This window comes from Sphaeroforma arctica (genome assembly GCF_001186125.1).
Source record: "Sphaeroforma arctica JP610 unplaced genomic scaffold supercont1.7634, whole genome shotgun sequence".
Lineage (NCBI taxonomy): Eukaryota > Ichthyosporea > Ichthyophonida > Sphaeroforma > Sphaeroforma arctica.
In genome coordinates, this window is record NW_014032924.1 from 1 (window position 1) to 1385 (window position 1385).

General features: G+C 47.4%; 1 protein-coding gene across 1 annotated transcript; it reads right to left on the reverse strand.

Annotated features, from left to right (window-relative positions):
* Positions 1-93: 93 nt before the first annotated feature.
* SARC_16234 (hypothetical protein) lies at positions 94-1241 on the reverse strand (the record flags this gene model as incomplete). Its single annotated transcript, XM_014289655.1, has 2 exons — positions 94-489; positions 930-1241. Coding segments are annotated over 2 exons (708 nt in total), but the record flags the coding sequence as incomplete, so codon positions are not given.
* Positions 1242-1385: the final 144 nt, after the last annotated feature.

Consider the following 1385-nt stretch of genomic DNA (forward strand, 5'->3'; position numbering starts at 1 on the left):
GCCCCCGCAACGTAATACGCAATAGAGAAGCGAAGTCGCGATTACAACTCGCTCAACGATGGGACTATCTTAATACGTCGCACCCAGGAACATTCAACGTCCACACTCTATTGAAACCCTGTACACATTGGTGCGACGCCCATTACACCTAGTCAGTCTACCCACAAGGTTCGTGATATCCGCTAACGTCGCATTCATTACAATGTGCATGCACCGACCTACCTTGGACGTGTGATTCGACCCTACATTCGCACCATAGCCCACATTGCCCTTGCCCTCGGGCCAGAACGCCGCAATGAGCAACGACTGATGATGGAAGCCCACAAACGGCCCACACAGAGACGCGGTGATCTCACCCTCAGCAACCCCACTGTTGGGACCTAATAACGAGTCACTCAACATGCCGTGGCGCTCTACGTGGCTGTGCTCGCACAACACGCTGTTCTGGGATAGTCCGAAGGTATCGACCTCACTGCCCCACTGAAGAATCTGTGCACGTGTGTGTGGTTGTGTGTAGATTGGGGTTGACATATACGATTAGTTGGGTATCAGATATCAGGAAGTCTATATATATATATAAAGTTCGGTGCAATAGGTCTTTGTAATCAATCACAAGGGCGTTCACGTTCGGGCAAGACTGTGGCAGTACAAGCGAATATGCTCGCACAACACACTTGATCGATTCATAAATGACCATTATTGGTGTGAATGACAGAATTTTCGGTTATCATAACAACGCTTGCATAGAAAGCCGACTGACAGCGTACCGGTATATAATTCACTGCCAATTTCCCTCAGTATATCAATATAGGCCCTGCTGCAAAATCTATAATACACATATACACAAATCCATACAAAGATACGCATAAATATGTAGCAGATGTCAATCAATATACCAATGTATTGCCACCCTCTAACACACAACGTACCGAATGTTTCACCACAGCTCCGGCCGACACAGTGCAGTGCTCATCTGGTTCCGACAGCAAGGTTGTGTTCTCAATCCATGTGGCGCCGTCAATCACAGCCCCATGGCCCACATACGTATTGATGATCTTAGGCGTGCTTGAGACTCTACATCCATCCGCAAAGATGGTGATATTGGACTCAGCCAAGACACAATATTCGTCTACAGCTTTGTTGTACCGTTCTAAGGCTTCGGTGTCGTGACGGTTTGAGGCCACCCCAGCTGCAACAGCTACGGTGATCTCAGCGTAGGTTCGCGTCTCACGCCCGCCGGTCTGACGGGATAGATGCAATGATATACGTAGGCAATGAGCTTCAAGATGTGTGGGTAGCAAATATATATATATGTGTGTGTGTGTGTGTGTGTGTGTGTGTGTGTGTGTGTGTGTGTATGTATATGTATATTATTTATGTTATAT